Source organism: Ctenopharyngodon idella, chromosome 15 (genome assembly GCF_019924925.1).
Source record: "Ctenopharyngodon idella isolate HZGC_01 chromosome 15, HZGC01, whole genome shotgun sequence".
NCBI classification, from domain to species: Eukaryota; Metazoa; Chordata; class Actinopteri; order Cypriniformes; family Xenocyprididae; genus Ctenopharyngodon; species Ctenopharyngodon idella.
This window is the reverse complement of record NC_067234.1, coordinates 13,712,905-13,729,011: the sequence shown is the minus strand read 5'-3', so window position 1 is coordinate 13,729,011 and position 16,107 is coordinate 13,712,905. Positions and strand designations below refer to the sequence as shown.

At 37.8% G+C, this 16,107-nt stretch overlaps 1 protein-coding gene across 5 annotated transcripts in view; it reads left to right on the top strand.

Annotated features, from left to right (window-relative positions):
• Window positions 1-16,107, top strand: part of megf6 (multiple EGF like domains 6) — a 68,151-nt gene that overhangs the window by 34,139 nt on the left and 17,905 nt on the right. For 4 of the 5 annotated variants that reach the window (XM_051863597.1, XM_051863600.1, XM_051863596.1 and 1 more), the window contains 5 exons: window positions 1,146-1,277; window positions 5,794-5,922; window positions 11,829-11,957; window positions 14,540-14,668; window positions 15,347-15,475. In XM_051863597.1, the coding sequence (XP_051719557.1) occupies window positions 1,146-1,277; window positions 5,794-5,922; window positions 11,829-11,957; window positions 14,540-14,668; window positions 15,347-15,475 (648 nt within the window). The remainder of the gene's footprint in view (window positions 1-1,145; window positions 1,278-5,793; window positions 5,923-11,828; window positions 11,958-14,539; window positions 14,669-15,346; window positions 15,476-16,107) is intronic. The other variant, XM_051863601.1, reaches the window with a different exon arrangement.

Below are 16,107 nucleotides of genomic sequence, written 5' to 3'. Positions count from 1 at the left end.
AACGAGGCATTATCTAATTAAATATGCACTCATTTGCATACATTTAGAGATAACACTGAATAAAGCCAGGATCAAAATTCTTTTTTCATTTTGTTGACATATTAGATTCAAAGGTTTTTACTGAATGGATTTTGGATATCTTTTTATGCAAATCAGAAAAGGGCTGCTAACTTTTCAAATGGGACAATAATGGCTTTGCATCGCCCTCTAGTGATTGTCAGATGTCGGTGCACAGAACTTATTTAATGGTTCAGTTATTTTAATAGCTCAATAATGTCTGCATCAGAGATCAACTGTGAACAATCAATCATCAGACAGTATGCCCTTTTTAAAATTCCAAGCAGCAGATGCACTAAACGCTCACATGTGACGACACACTGACAGCTGTAAGTGGCAGTAATTTCAGTTCAGCTCAGTAGCTTTGTGTTAAAGAGTGAGTGAAGGAATAAATGTTTTATGTAGCAAGATTTATGCTGGTCATCTCTGTTATGTTATGAAAGTGATATATTAACACACACTGTGTGTGCGTGTGTATATAAATGGGTTTTCCCTCTGTTCGCTGAAGAGAGAAATGAATGAATTTGGAAAGAGCGTTGTGTTTTAATAACATATTTGAAGTGTCTGTTTTAGTTATAAGTCGTTCTTGATCACTTACATACATTTTTTAGTCTTAATGGCTTAAACAGATCATAGTTTGGTCTTAATGCTAAAACAAGCCCTTTTATCCCATCCTCAGGGGGGGATTCTGGGTAATTGAAGTGAGGTTGAGGGAGAGCAATTTACAGTTTCTATGTAGGACAAGAAAAAGAGAGAGTGAGTGAATTCAGACAGGATAGACCGACAGTCTTGTGCCAGTTTGAACTGTAATGCTAAGTGCTTCTGTTAGCTTGTCTATTATGTTTTCACCTCGTTTTCACTGAACAAACAAAAAATGTGGTTTCTGTCTCTTTCTTTCTTTCAATCTTGTTCTAAGAGTGTAAAGCTGGCTATTACCATAATAGTATTAATGAAAATAAATAATAACAAAATTGACTTTCAACAGGAGAGTAATGGATGTAGTCTACAAATTGCATATATTGCATTCTCAAATCTCAATTGTTTATGTTTTGATTTATTCACGTTAATAACAAACATTCTCTATGTAGTGTGCCAGGCAGGCTTTTGGGGCGTAGGCTGTGCCAATGTGTGCCAGTGTGCCAGTGATGCAGTAACCTGTGAGGCCAGCAGTGGGCGCTGTGTGTGTGAGGCTGGATACACTGGAGATCAGTGTGACAAGAGTGAGTCTGTTCTGCTTCTTTTCATCCTCTTTCTTCCTGCTTGTTTCAGTGTCTTATTCTTTTTACTGTTGCACTATTTAAATGGTACAACATGTAAATGTTCCGGTAAAAATGTTAAATCTGATGCTAATTAAGATGCAAATGCTGCCATCTTGTGTCAACATAATAAAACTACATATACTACTCCTACTATTTCTATAGTATATATGGTATGCATAATGTACACAGTATACAAAATTTAGGAAAAAAATGATATTTCATACATATAGGACCTACAATATTAGGCCAAAGTAAACAAGAGAATGTGATGTGTGAGATACTGTATCCCACAATGCAGTGCAGTTGATTTTACCTTCCATTTGTATTGTGAAAGTAATTACAGGCAGTTTCCTCTCTTTTTTTAACATGATTTTTTTGACTTCTCGTTTGATCTGACAGCAAGAAGTTAAGATATTTTTACAGCCATGGCCAGAAGTATTGGCAGTGACATAAATTATATGTTTCACAAAGTTTGTTGCTTCAGTATTTTTTTTTTTTTTTTTTTTTTTTTCACATTTCTATGGTATACTGGAAAACAACGATATGCATTTCATAAGTTTTAAAGGCTTTTATTGGCAAAAACATTCAATATTTACAGTGTTGACCTTCTTCTTCAAAACCTCTGCAGTTCACTCCGGCATGCTGGATATCAGCTTCTGGCCCAAACCCTGACTGATGGCGATCCATTCTTCCCTTATTAGTGCTCAGAGGTGATCACAATTTGTAGACTTCTGCTTGTTCACTTGCCTTGAGGATTGACCACAGGTTCTCTGTGGGATTAAGATCCAGGAAGTTGGCCACGAATCCAAAATTTCAATGTAATGATCTCGGAGCCATTATCACTCTTGATTTTTAACATGGTTCTCCATCATGCTGGAAAATGCACGGATTATCAATTGCTCCTCCTGAGTCATTGGGAGAATTTGCTGTTGTAGGACGTTTTGATAACATTCTTTATTCATGGCAGTGTTTTTGGGCAGAATTGTGAGAGAGCCACTCCCTTGGATGAAAAGCAACCCCACACATGGATGGTCTCAGGATGCTTCACTGTTGGCACAACACCGGACTCATGGTAGCATTTACCTTTTCTTTTCTGGACAATCGATTTTCCAGATGTCCCAAACAGTCGGAAGGGGGCTTCATCAGTATCTTCATAATATCTTTGCACCAGTCTTCTGCTGTCCGATCCTTGTACTTCTGCAGAATTTCAGTCTGTTCTCGATGTTTTTCCTAGAGAGAAGTGGCTTCTTTGCTGCTCTTCTTGACACCAGGTCATTGTCCAAAAGTCTTGGCCTCACTGTGCGTTTTTATATATTCACACCCACCTGCTGCCAATATTGAGCGAGCTCTGCACTGGTCATGACATGATTCTATAGCCGAGGAGACAGTCCTGGCGCTTGCTGGACACTCTGGGACGTCCTGAAGCCTTCTTTACTGCAGTTGAACCTCCAAAGTCCCTTTCAGGCAAGTCACTCAGCAGCCATCTTTGAAACGGCTCACGGGCAGCTATTTCAGTCATGCAAGTGCAGCTCCTTTTTCTTTGAATGAGGAAATATCAAATTCTTCAAAGTTGTTCACCAAGCTTGCGATTAAATTGAAAATAAATTGAAATTAAATTGAAATCTGAAAACAACTGTAAATGTCATAAAGAATCATAAATGTGGTTTCTTATGCTTAAATAGCGTTAAAAAAAGCTTATTTTTCAGGCTAGAGCAGCCAGTGTGGTTGTGCAGTCATAAGCTTTATGACTTAACCAATCGGCGAGTGGCTCTTTTATTTAGAAGGCAGGGCTTATTCCACCATATTGCGCGTTCCACATTCTCCCATTCACAGTAATACGAGTGCACGTCTTTCTATATATAAAGTCTTTAGAACTTCTCTCCTTAAAGTTCTTGATGATCTGGTAAATGGAGCTTACATGTGCAATATTCTTTGCAGCAATTTCCTTGCATGTGAGGCCATTTTGATGCAAATCGATAGTGGCTGCATGTCTTTCTTTGGAGGTAACTATTGCTAACACAAGAACACAATGATTGGAAGTACTTTCACCTGACTATTACTTGTTCACACTTTCCCATGTGCTGATGATATGATTATGTTAGCTTTTCATATTGTGCCAGGGACAAAAAAATGGGGTTTTTGTGATAAAGTTCATTTTTTTTTGGCCAATTAAGCTTTTTGCAATTATTCAAACTGATCACTCTACACCATAATCTAGAAACAATGTGAATCAACACCACAACACCTGAAGCAGCAAACTTTGCAAAACACAAAATGCTTACACAAAATTTAGAAAAATTATTTAAAATTGTACAATAATTTTTTTTATTACCAAACTGGTAACTGCACCACCCACATTCAACATAAGGAGGTCATGTGACCAGTGATCTGAAATGTTTGAATTATATATTCAGCTTTCATTTTAATCTTAGTTTGGCAACACTTTAGTTTAGGGTCCAATTCTCACTATTAACTAGTTGCTTATTGGCATGCATATTACTAGGATATTGGCAGTTTATTACTTATGAAGCACATATTAATGCCTTATTCTGCTTGATCATGTTATACATCCCATAATCCTACCCAATACTTAAACTTAAGAACTACCTCACTAACTATTAATAAGAAGTAATTAGGAGTTTATTGAGGCAGTGACTCTTAGTTTAAGTTAGAGTAATTTTATGTGCTTTTGTCATTTTTAATAGTTTTTTGTTATACAGTATCTCACAGAAGTGAGTACACCCTTTATATTTTTGTAAATATTTTATTATATCTTTTCATGTGACAACACTGAAGAAATGACACTTTGCTACAATGTAAAGTAGTGAGTGTACAGCTTGTATAACAGTGTAAATTTGCTGTCCCCTCAAAATAACTCAACACACAGCCATTAATGTCTAAACCGCTGGCCACAAAAGTGAGTACACCCCTAAGTGAAAATGTCCAAATTGGGCCCAAAGTGTCAATATTTTGTGTGGCCACCATTATTTTCCAGCACTGCCTTAACCTTCTTGGGCATGGAGTTCACCAGAGCTTCACAGTTTGCCACTGGAGTCCTCTTCCACTCCTCCATGACGACATCACGGAGCTGGTGGATGTTAGAGACCTTGCGCTCCTCTACCTTCCGTTTGAGGATGCCCCACAGATGCTCAATAGGGTTTAGGTACCCTCAGCTTCTTTAGCAAGGCAGTGGTCGTCTTGGAGGCGTGTTTGGGGTCATTATCATGTTGGAATACTGCCCTGCGGCCCAGTCACTGAAGGGAGGGGATCATGCTCTGCTTCAGTATGTCACAGTACATGTTGACATTCATGGTTCCCTCAATGAACTGTAGCTCCCCAGTGCCGGCAGCACTCATGCAGCCCCAGACCATGACACTCCCACCACCATGCTTGACTGTAGGCAAGACACACTTGTCTTTGTACTCCTCAGCTGGTTGCCGCCACACACGCTTGACACCATTTGAACCAAATAAGTTTATCTTGGTCTCATCAGACCACAGGACATGGTTCCAGTAATCCATGTCCTTAGTCTGCTTGTCTTCAGCAAACTGTTTCCGGGCTTTCTTGTGCATCATCTTTAGAAGAGGCTTCCTTCTGGGACGACAGCCATGCAGACCAATTTGATGCAGTGTGCAGCGTATGGTCTGAGCACTGACAGGCTGACCCCCCACCCCTTCAACCTCTGCAGCAATGCTGGCAGCACTCATGCGTCTATTTCCCAAACACAACCTCTGGATATGACGCTGAGCACGTGCACTCAACTTCTTTGGTCGACCATGGCGAGGCCTGTTCTGAGTGGAACCTGTCCTGTTAAACCGCTGTATGGTCTTGGCCACCGTGCTGCAGCTCAGTTTCAGGGTCTTGGCAATCTTCTTATAGCCTACGCCATCCAGAGCAACAATTCTTTTTTTCAGATCCTCAGAGAGTTCTTTGCCATGAGGTGCCATGTTGAACTTCCAGTGACCAGTATGAGAGAGCAAGAGCGATAACACCAAATTTAACACACCTGCTCCCCATTCACACCTGAGACCTTGTAACACTAACGAGTCACATGACACCGGGGAGAGAAAATGGCTAATTTGGACATTTTCACTTAGGGGTGTACTCCCTTTTGTGGCCAGCGGTTTAGACATTAATGGCTGTGTGTTGAGTTATTTTGAGGGGACAGCAAATTTACACTGTTATACAAGCTGTACACTCACTACTTTACGTTGTAGCAAAGTGTCATTTCTTCAGTGTTGTCACATGAAAGATATAATAAAATATTTACAAAAATGTGAGGGGTGTACTCACTTCTGTGAGATACTGTATATATTTTTGGAATAGTTTTTGAAATTATTTGTAATAGTTTTAATTTTAGTTAAGTATTGAGCTAGTATTTTATTCTTAACACAGCCATAGTGCATACATCATTTCCACTTATGTAAGTTCTGTTCTTGTGTCCCGAATCTGCATTTCCTATGATGCTTTGTGTCAGAGTGTCCGGTGGGCCAGTATGGAGCCGACTGTAACCAAGTGTGTGAGTGTGAGAATGGAGCCGAATGTGACCACATCAGCGGAGCTTGTACCTGTACCCCCGGCTGGGTGGGTTCACATTGTGAAAAGAGTAAGTAACAAACAAATGCATTCAAATTCAGAAAGATTTACATATACAAACCACAAAAATCACGTTTATGGAATCAGCAGAGTTGTCAGTATAATATATGTGGAGAAGAAAAACGTTTATTTCAATGCATATTATTTTGTATTTTCCTGGCCATTTATCTTTCTCCACCGTAAAGAGTGTTTTCAAACCCCTAATGCACTGGGGCCTCTTCTTCACCAGGGAAACAGGAAGTCTCAATCAGTCTTCGAGGGCAACCCACCCATCATGCAATCTGAGTGTGTGTCTGTGTGTAAAATGGAATGTTTTTGATTCCCGTACGCTCATTGAAACATTCACTCATCACACACAGTCAAGCAACTTCTTGTTTAGTTTGTTTAGTGTGTCATAATGACATCAATGCAGGAAACTAAAATCACATGTTTCAAAATATCTAGATAATAAGAGCTAGAAGCAGGTAAGAAGGCTTTGTCCTCCATGACCTGTCATTTCTGCCTTCTAGTGGTTAATCTGAGCCACTGACAAAACATCTCACAAACATACACATACAGACACACCCTGCTGGATCCATGACAGCATCCTCTGCTTAATGAGACAGCCACATCCAGCTGGTGCACTTTATGAGGAAACCACAATGCACAGACATACACACAGTGCCAAACATAGACTCCGACTCCTATCTTAGCTAAAAAAAAAAAGAAAAAAACACCACATGTAAAACACACACACACATACAAGATGCACGGACAGGCAAACTGGCTCATACCTTAACGGGTTCTGTGCATGTGTTTTGCACCGCACAGCCCACCGCTGAATCTATAGCAGAGTTTGCAGCCTAGATTGAATGTGGTGAGATAAAAGATTTGTACCTCAAAATAATGCCACAAAAACAACTATTGAGTTGTCCTCGAGATGAAAGAAATAACGACTCATCTGAACTGATCACATTTTAGTGAATCAAAAACATACAGCTCAACCAGTGTAGTCTGATTCATGAACAAATGGCTCTTTAAAACAGATCATCTAGTACATCCTGTAGATGTTTTTAAACTTATGATTTTAGTTTCTTGCATTCATGTCATTATGACACATTATGCAAACGTTGTTTGTGTGTTTCTGTGTTGATTGCTGTGTGTGATGAGTGTTTCAATGAGCAAACAGGAATCAATTACATTACATTTTTCCAAAAACATACATAGTAAATAAAAAACATATAGTGCAACCAGTGTAGTGTGATTCATGAACAAATGACACTTTTAAACTAGTTCTTTTTTAGTGAATCAAAAAACATACAGCTCAGTCAGTGTAGTCTGATTCACGAACAAATTACTCTTTTAAATCTGTTCTTTTTAAGTGAATCAAAAATATACACACAAAATATACACACGACGAGTATAGTCTGATTCACAAACAAATGACTCTTTTAAACCTGTTCTTTTTAGTGAATCAGAAACATACAGCTCAATCAGTGTAGTCTGATTCACAAACAAATGACTCTTTTAAACCTGTTCTTTTTAGTGAATCAGAAACATACAGCTCAATCAGTGTAGTCTGATTCACAAACAAATGACTCTTTTAAACCTGTTCTTTTTAGTGAATCAGAAACATACAGCTCAATCAGTGTAGTCTGATTCACAAACAAATGACTCTTTTAAACCTGTTCTTTTTAGTGAATCAGAAACATACAGCTCAGTCAGTGTAGTCTGATTCACAAACAAATGACTCTTTTAAACCTGTTCTTTTTAGTGAATCAGAAACATACAGCTCAATCAGTGTAGTCTGATTCACAAACAAATGACTTTTTTTTTTAAACCTGTTTGTTTTTAGTGAATCAGAAACATACAGCTCAATCAGTGTAGTCTGATTCACAAACAAATGACTCTTTTAAATCTGTTCTTTTTATGTGAATCAAAAATATACACACAACGAGTATAGTCTGATTCACGAACAAATGACTCTTTTAAACCTGTTCTTTTTAGTGTATCAAAAACATACAGGTCAATCAGTGTAGTCTGATTCACAAACAAATGACTCTTTTAAACCTGTTCTTTTTAGTGAATCAGAAACATACAGCTCAATCAGTGTAGTCTGATTCACAAACAAATGACTCTTTTAAACCTGTTCTTTTTAGTGAATCAGAAACATACAGCTCAATCAGTGTAGTCTGATTCACAAACAAATGACTCTTTTAAACCTGTTCTTTTTAGTGAATCAGAAACATACAGCTCAATCAGTGTAGTCTGATTCACAAACAAATAACTTTTTTTAAACCTGTTCTTTTTAGTGAATCAGAAACATACAGCTCAATCAGTGTAGTCTGATTCACAAACAAATGACTCTTTTAAACCTGTTCTTTTTAGTGAATCAGAAACATACAGCTCAATCAGTGTAGTCTGATTCACAAACAAATGACTCTTTTAAACCTGTTCTTTTTAGTGAATCAGAAACATACAGCTCAATCAGTGTAGTCTGATTCACAAACAAATGACTTTTTTTTTTAAACCTGTTTGTTTTTAGTGAATCAGAAACATACAGCTCAATCAGTGTAGTCTGATTCACAAACAAATGACTCTTTTAAATCTGATCTTTTTATGTGAATCAAAAATATACACACAACGAGTATAGTCTGATTCACGAACAAATGACTCTTTTAAACCTGTTCTTTTTAGTGTATCAAAAACATACAGGTCAATCAGTGTAGTCTGATTCACAAACAAATGACTCTTTTAAACCTGTTCTTTTTAGTGAATCAGAAACATACAGCTCAATCAGTGTAGTCTGATTCACAAACAAATGACTCTTTTAAACCTGTTCTTTTTAGTGAATCAGAAACATACAGCTCAATCAGTGTAGTCTGATTCACAAACAAATGACTCTTTTAAACCTGTTCTTTTTAGTGAATTAGAAACATACAGCTCAATCAGTGTAGTCTGATTCACAAACAAATGACTCTTTTAAACCTGTTCTTTTTAGTGAATTAGAAACATACAGCTCAATCAGTGTAGTCTGATTCACAAACAAATAACTTTTTTTAAACCTGTTCTTTTTAGTGAATCAAAAACATACAGCTCAGTCAGTGTAGTCTGATTCACAAACAAATGACTCTTTTAAACCTCAAAAAGTCTGCAGAGAAAGGAAGTAAGCCCAAATAACTCCTTGTATCCATGTGATGTGGTTGAGGGTGCAGCGAACCATCATTCATACAATAACCAGTGCCGACAGATTCCGCACAGCAGGAGAAAAGAGTAGTAGACCTGTCTAAAATCAATTGAAAGCCAACAAAGGAGATTTGGATGGGGCAAAACCAGGTCTTTAGGACCATTAGTGTTCCATCTCCATCTGTATCAACTCCACCACCATCGATTTAGACGCATAAAAGCAGATTGTTTTGGTTTATAGTGGACTTTTACATTCACAGATTTCATCTTTAATAAATCAGGCCCTGACTACAGAGATCAGGTCTCTGTAGGCCCACAATTCCACCCGTCCGTTTTGGGACGTTTTCAACTCGGTAGTTCATCTGGATGTAGCCAGCAGTTCCACTCCTGTTCCACAGGCTCAGATGTCTTCCATGCTTCTTAATCATACAAACCGACTGAATAACAGCAGACTCGCACACACATGTGGCGGGTCTTTAGCGAGCTCTTGAGCGCTATCATCGGACTCCATCTCTGAGGGCCTCAGCCGTGAAACACATTTTACCGGCTGCAGCCCGATCACAACCATCCGCTGCCGTTACACGCTCACGCACACGCGCTTTACAAGATCTTATCAGGCTGATGGAATACAAGACCAATCTCTTGTGATCGCGTGTGTCTGCGTGCCATATGCGCCGTGATTGTATGGATGTCTGTCTACACTTGTGTTCATACAGAGGGATTGCGATTTCATTTGCTTGTGTGTGTGTTTGTGTGTGTGAATGAAAGGAGAATGAATGGAGTCTTTTGTCTCGTTGAATATTGTTTTTTAGAATACCTAAATGAACTAAACCACTTTATTTTATTTATTTTATTTTATTTTAATAAATAACCAAGAAAACTGCTACATTAAAGTAATGTTAAAGAGGTGTCCCATACTCGGACTACTCATTTCACCCATCCATGTGCACACACACAACAGTGAGTATTGAACACACACACCGTGAACACACACCCAGAGCAGTAGGCAGCCATTTTTAGCTGCTGCGCACGGAGAGTGACTGGGGGTTAGGAACCTTGCTCAAGGGCACCTCAGTTGTGGGTAATGAGAGGGAAAGAGAGCGCTGTTCATTCACTCCCCCCACCCACATTTCCTGCCGGTATACTGAGACTCAAACCCGCGACCTTCGGGTTACAAGTCTCTAACCATTAGGCCACAACTGCCCCTAGTATTAGACACCATTTTAGCCAGGTGCATTAGATTTTGTTTTGTCTTATGGGAGTTTTGCATGAGTTGTGAGGTGAAAAAAGTGGGCTAATATCCAGTTTCACTTATAAATATGTCACATTACCGAAATAAAATTGTTAGCGCATGCTGTTTTTTTGTTAAATAACATTCATGAATCAAACATTTTATTTTATATTAGCTAAATTTTATCTTATTTTATATTTAATTTTTTATTTAATTTAATTTTATTTTCATTTTTTATTTTATTATTTTATTTTATTTTATTTTTTATTTTTTATTTTGAGCAACCCTGGCCAAGAAAACTGCTTCATTAAAGCATTAAAGGGTTAGTTCACCCAAAAATGAAATTTCTGTCATTAATTACTCACCCTCATGTCGTTCTAAACCCATATGACCTTCGTTCATCTTCGGAAGACAAATTAAGATATTTTTGATTAAATCCGAAAAGTTTTTTCATTTCCCATAGAAAGCAACGAAATTACCACATTCAAGATCCAGACAGGTAGTAAAAACATTGTTAAAATAGTCAACGAGACCGCAGTGGTTCAACCTTAATGTTATGAAGTGACGAGAATACTTTTTGTGCGCAAAAACAAATAAAAAATAACGACTTTATTCAACAATTTTTCATGCGTCGTGGTGCTCACTTATACAGCTTTGGCCAATACAGAGTCGGCGTTTGGATGTAAACACGGAAGCTCTGCACTGTGTTCACTGCGTCAACTGCGTAGGAGACTGACAGGGAAGAGGAAAAATTGTTGAATAAAGTCATTAATTTTGTTTTGTTTTTGCGCACAAAAAGTATTCTCGTCACTTCATAACATTAAGGTTGAACCACTGTAGTCACGCTGAGTATTTTAACTTCTCTGGACCTTAAATGTGGTAATTTCATTGCTTTCTATGGGAGATAAAAAACCTCTCAGATTTCATCAAAAATATCTTATTTTGTGTTCCAAAGATTAACAAAGGTTTTACAGGCTTGGAACTAACACTTTAAACCCCATTTTGGCCAGGTGCACTACATTTTTTTATGGGACTTTTGCATGACGTGTGATGAAAACCTTGAGCTTTAAGTGAAAAAAAATAGCAGTCCAGGGAATATTTGCACAGGAGGCACATTTCTGTACCCAGACAGTGAACCTGTGTGCTCAGCAGGTGTTCTAGTTTCCTAGAAATGTCTGTCTGTCTGTCTTCCTCACACACACGTTGACTTTGTTGTGGTGAGGATGTGCCGCACATGTGGCGAATGAGATCATGCAATCAATGCTGATGACGGCAATTCACAGGCTGAGCATTCAGTAGGTAATGAGACATGAGAGATGAGCAGGACGAAGGGATGAAAAATGGATACGTCCACGCGGATACTAGTAAAACAGTAACCTAATTATATTCGAATCAGAATGCTGACACTGTTGGCTCTTTGATGCCTCTGGGGGGATCTGTGAGCATGACTTTCCAATGATGTACCGCACATTATAACGCACACACAGACGCTGCTGACTCAAATCTCCTCTCCTCCATAGGATGTCCTGTTGGGTTTTACGGGCAGGACTGTGCGCAGATGTGCCAGTGCGGGAACGAGGCCCAGTGTCACCACATCACAGGCGCCTGCCGCTGCACCCCTGGCTGGGCACCGCCGCAATGCATTCTGGGTAAGCCGCCCACATCATTAAAACGGGGTGTGATTGGAGGCTCATCTCCGGCTGAGCGCCGCATCCTCGCACAGAAATAACCCTACAATCGCTTACCCAAACACAGTTTATCAGCTTGCAGGCACAGTCGATGCAGTTTTTAAAGCGTGTGTGTGTGTGTGTGTAAAGAGAGGGTAAAGCTTCCCGTTGGGCTGCAGAAAGGTTAAATGCATCCATGTTTTTAATCGCCATAGGATGCCATTTTAAAAATGTCTCATCTGTGTATGTTTGTGTTTACTGTGGAAGGATGCTTTTTAGAAGTGTTCCGTTTGTGTGTCTGTCAGTATTTTATTAGGGTAAGATGCTTTTTTAAGAGAGTTCTGCGGCACATTAGTTTAGTACCATCCGTCTTCTCATGCAATCTCCCGTCAGTAGTTTAATAGATCAGGGGCCCAATAAAGATTTATCTCTCTTTCTCTTTCACTCTCCCTCTCTTTTTAATGAAGTGAGGTTTGTGTTAAAGATCCCTCTCTCAGATGTTTTATTTTTACGTCTGGCTTTCCCATGACATGTTTTGCAGGGCAATCTCCACTGTGATGAAACCTCTCTGGAGACGAGTGATGTTATTATTTAGTTTTGTGGCCCTCTTTATAAAGAGTGCAAATCGTAAATCATTATTTAGATTTGCATCTGCTTTTTCTAGTTTATTATTTTTTAGTTTTGCAGTTACGTAATGTCATGCCAACTGTGTCTGCTAAAGCAAATGCGTTCAGGCCATATACAAATCACTTCAAGGCATCAAATTAAGTGTTTATAAAGTAGTGTGTTCTTCATACCTCGCACAAGTTAACTTTTTTTTTTGCTTTTGTTTTGTTTATTATAATTTTTAATTTAGTTTTTTTAAAGGGTTAGTTCACCCAAAAATGAAAATTCTGTCATTAATTACTCACCCACATGTCGTTCCACACCCGTAAGACCTTCGTTCATCTTTTGAACACAAATTAAGATATTTTTGATAAAATCCGATGGCTCAGTGAGGCCTCCATTGCCAGCAACATCATTAACACTTTCAAATGCCCAGAAAGCTACTAAAGACATATTTAAAACAGTTCATGTGACTACAGTGGTTCAACCTTAATGTTATGAAGTGACGAGAATACTTTTTGTGCGCCAAAAAAACTAAATAGCGACTTTATTCAACAATATCTTGTGATGGGCGATTTCAAAACACTGCTTTATGAAGCTTTGAAGCTTTACAAATCTTTTGTTTCGAATCAGTGGTTCGGAGCGTGTATCAAACTGCCAAAGTCATGTAATTTCAGTAAACAAGACTTCGTTACATCATAAGTGTTTCAAAATTTCAATGGTTCACCACTAGGGGGCGTGACTTTGGCAGTTTGATACGCGCTCCGAACCACTGATTCATAAAGCTTCGAAGCTTCATAAAGCAGTGTTTTGAAATCGCCCATCACAAGATACTGTTGAATAAAGTCGTTATTTTGTTTTTTGGAGCACAAAAAGTATTCTCGTCACTTCATAACATTAAGGTTGAACCACTGTAGTCACATGAACTGTTTTAAATACGTCTTTACTAGCTTTCTGGGCATCTGAAAGTGTTAATTATCTTGCTGTCAATGCAGGCCTCACTGAGCCATCGGATTTCATCAAAAATATCTTAATTTGTGTTCCGAAAATGAACGAAGGTCTTACAGGTGTGGAACGACATGAGGGTGAGTAATTAATGACAGAATTTTCATTTTTAAAAATAGTAAGCAGTCAGTTGTTTTTAGGTTTAGAATGTAATGTTTCTATTTTAACCCTTTTTTGTTTGTACAGCATAAACTACATAGATACATTCACTATATTTGCTTTATATTACACATTGTCTGGAGGACATCATTGGGCGGGATGTGGAATAACATTGTTTAAAATAATGGATTAAAATAAATGTTTAATGTATAATAATTTTAAGACTTTTCATCCGATTAATCGAAAAAATAATCGACAGATTGATCGATTATCAAAATAATCCTTAGTTGTAGCCCTATAATATAATTTCACTACCGATAAAATGTTTGATGTTAGTTTTTCTTTTATTCAGCAAAGATGTAATGTTTTATGTTGTAAATAAATGCTGTTCCTTTTAACTTTATTTTTGATTTTTCAATGATTTCTGAAGGATCATGTGACACTGGAGTAATGATACTGAAAATTCAGCTTTGCCATCACAGGAATAAATTACATTTTTTCAAATATATTCAAATGGAAAATAATTATTTTAAATTGTAATAATATTTCATAATATTGCCGTTTTTACTGTATTTTTGATTAAATAAATGCAGCCTGGGTGAGCATAAGAGATGATAAATCTTACCAACCCCAAACTTTTGAACTGTAGTGTATTAGTAGCTGATTTACAATCAAATGTGAATATGAATGAAAATAAATAGTTCTGTGACATATCTATTTGATTCAACATACTAATAGTTTACATTTGCTGTATTGGAACATCTAGAATAGAACATTTGTTTCTTCACTGTGAGTGAATGAAGACAAACATTTTTAATAGTTTGGTTTATTTCATATGTGTGTTTGTGTTGTAGCTTGTCCAGCGGGTACATTTGGTCCCAACTGCAGTCAATCATGTGACTGTCAAAATGGAGGGTCATGTGACCCAGTGAGTGGCCAGTGCCAGTGCACACCTGGGTGGACAGGAACCAACTGCCAACAGAGTGAGTTAAAACACACACACAAACACACACATATGTTGGGTTTTCATGTTTTATGGGGACATTTAATAGACATAATGATTTTTATGCTGTACAAACTGTATATTCTATTTCTTAACCTTAACCCTACCCCTAAACTTACCCATCACAGAAAACTTTATGCATTTTTACATTTTCAAAAAAGCTGTTTTCCTCATCCAGACCAAAAAATGTCCCCACAAGGTCAAAAATTACTGGTATTACTATCCACTTGGTCCCTATAATGTCGGGAATACCACACATACACACACACAAATCTAAAACACATATGCACTCATATTTAATGTATTATTGTTGAATATGTACACAAATACACAGTCTTTCTCTGACCGTGTAAAAAAAAAACACATACGCACATGCTTCAACACCCCAAGACCCTATATACTCATAAACACATCTGTCTCTCTCTCTCACAGACTCACTCAGAGTGCTTTATTTGGCTGTAGTTAGTAAGATGTAAGTGATTATGGTGATTTATAGTGAGGAGTTTGTAAGCACTGATAGCTGCGATTCACATGTCATCACACAAATTACTGTATTCTGTCTCCATTACACACTGGAATGTTCACATGGGTGAACGCGGGCCGCTCACTCTGCAATCCATCTGCTTTCTCTCTCACTGTCTGTATGTTGTGTGTATAGCCTGTGCATCTGGATGGATTGGTAGAAACTGTGAGCAAAGATGCATCTGTCCAGTGGGCATGGCCTGTGATCATGTGACGGGCAGATGTGGATGTCCTGCAGGGTACACTGGGAACAGCTGTGAAATGAGTAAGACTATTTCATACATCCCACTGATTCTTAAGACAGCTTTTAAAATAGCAACACCTTCTACCTGTAAATCTACCTGTGAGACTATAACTCAGTATTTCGTAGACTAGTATATATTAAACAGTCTCTTATGCTCACCAAGGTTAAGGTTAAGGCTCACCTTAATATTAAAGGATACTGTAAATTGTAAAATAGGTGCTATGATTAAATATGAGTCACATATTTCAACTACATTCTCGCCTAAAAAACTCTTAAAACTACAGTTCGTGGAACAACAAGTGTAGTATTCGCAAAAAATACAGTGGATTTGCTCAGCCGCCATGGCAGTCGCTTCAAGTGGAGTGATACAAATGGTGGAAAGGTAGGAATGCTGTTATCAATAAAATAACGCATGGCTATCAGCCAATCAGATTCGAGAAACATAAAAAACTGTTGTATAAATATATATAGGCTATATATACAGTCAAACCAAAAATTATTCAGATACCTTGAACATTTCATTCATTAATACAGTTTATTCACTATAGTTTAAAAATGGTAATAAAATATGAAAAGATCTCAGAGTTAAACTGTGTCAGAAAAACATAATCTTAATTATGTCTGATAACACTTGAGCAAAACATGGTCAGGTC